General features: G+C 43.7%; 1 protein-coding gene across 2 annotated transcripts in view; it reads left to right on the forward strand.

The window, feature by feature from the left end:
• Positions 1-1,461, forward strand: part of LOC101858988 (zinc transporter ZIP10) — a gene marked incomplete at its 5' end in the record, with an annotated part of 16,939 nt that overhangs the window by 6,125 nt on the left and 9,353 nt on the right. For both annotated transcript variants that reach the window (XM_035973385.1, XM_013090234.2), the window contains 1 exon segment: positions 929-952. In XM_035973385.1, coding sequence (XP_035829278.1) covers positions 929-952 — 24 coding nt within the window.

The raw sequence follows: 1,461 nt of genomic DNA on the forward strand, positions 1-1,461 counted from the left end.
TTGTGTTGTCTGTGTGTTGTGTTGTCTGTGTGTTGTGTTGTCTGTGTGTTGTGTTGTCTGTGTGTTGTGTTGTCTGTGTTTGTGTTGTGCTGTCTGTGTATGTGTTGTGTTGTGCTGAAAGTGTGTGCTGTGTGTTTATTCCAGGTATCTGAGTGAGTTTGCATGTTGTGCTGTATGGGATGGGTTCTGTGTGCTGTGTATTTATACCTTGCTTACACACGACTATAACAGGTGTGTATGTGTGCTGTGTATTTATACCGTGCGATGTGTGTTGTGATATGCATGCCAGTAACACAGGTGTATGTGTGCTGTGTATTTCTACCGTACAATGTGTGTTGTGATATGCATGCCAGTAACGCAGGTGTGTGTGTGTGTGTGTGTGTGTACATTCTGAGCTTACATACAGAGATCCCGTTGTCTGTTGAGTGGAAGGCTTCGTTCTACGTCACTGCTCCACATGGCGTACGATGGAGACTTACTGCAGGCAGTCACTATGCTGTGTTGTGTTGCATTATGATGTATTATGTTGTGCTGCATTGTCTTGTGATGTGATGTGTTGTATTGTGTTGTATTGTGATGTGTTGTATTGTGTTGTGCTGCATTGTCTTGTGATGTGTTGTATTGTGTTGTGCTGCATTGTCTTGTGATGTGTTGTGTTGTGTTGTGCTGCGTTGTGATGTGATGTGTTGTATTGTGTTGTATTGGACTGCACTGTTGTTTCCTGGTCCCCCGTGTGTGCGTCTGTGGCCAGCTGTCCCTCGTGTGTGCGTCTGTGGCCAGCTGTCCCCCGTGATGAGACGTGATGATGTTTGTTAGTTTCCAATTATACCGTCCCCGTGGTTTTCCTGTGCCAGTAGATGTAGACGTGATGAAACATGATGATGTTTGTTAGTTTCTAATTTTTTCCCCTGTTTTCCTGTGCCAGTAGATGTAGACGAGTCCTCGTTCCAGGGTATGTGTGTTCCTCCTCCGCTTGTAACCCCCGCCCTCACCACATGTGTGTCGCAGCACGCTGGAATCACGCGCTATGCAGTTTTGGGGCATTTGAAATTATTGGTATCATCTTAAAACATGTTCTTTAGTCTTACATTTAAGAAAAAAGCCCAAACTTTTCTATCTTCATTGGAAGTTGAGATGTTTGTCTTTGAAGGAGATGGGGTCACCTGACATCGGAGGTAAAATAAGCAAGGAATTTGTGGCCAAAGTTTGGTGACTTTCAAAGATTTAATGTACCTGGGGACTGCAGATTTTCATTTTTTGTGCCTTTGATCAAAGATTTTCAATCAAGTCCCCACAGAAGAAATGTGTTTTTTAATGGATATGAAAGGTGCTAATCAAAAAGAAAAATGCAATACAAATTGCCCAACAGACAGAAAATGGTCAGTTTCTCTGATGTCATCGTTTGGACGACCAGCGCCTGATTTCCACGTGTTGCCCCACACATGTTGCCTCCATAACCCC

The sequence above is a fragment of the Aplysia californica genome, unplaced genomic scaffold (genome assembly GCF_000002075.1).
Source record: "Aplysia californica isolate F4 #8 unplaced genomic scaffold, AplCal3.0 scaffold01186, whole genome shotgun sequence".
Taxonomy (NCBI): Eukaryota; Metazoa; Mollusca; class Gastropoda; order Aplysiida; family Aplysiidae; genus Aplysia; species Aplysia californica.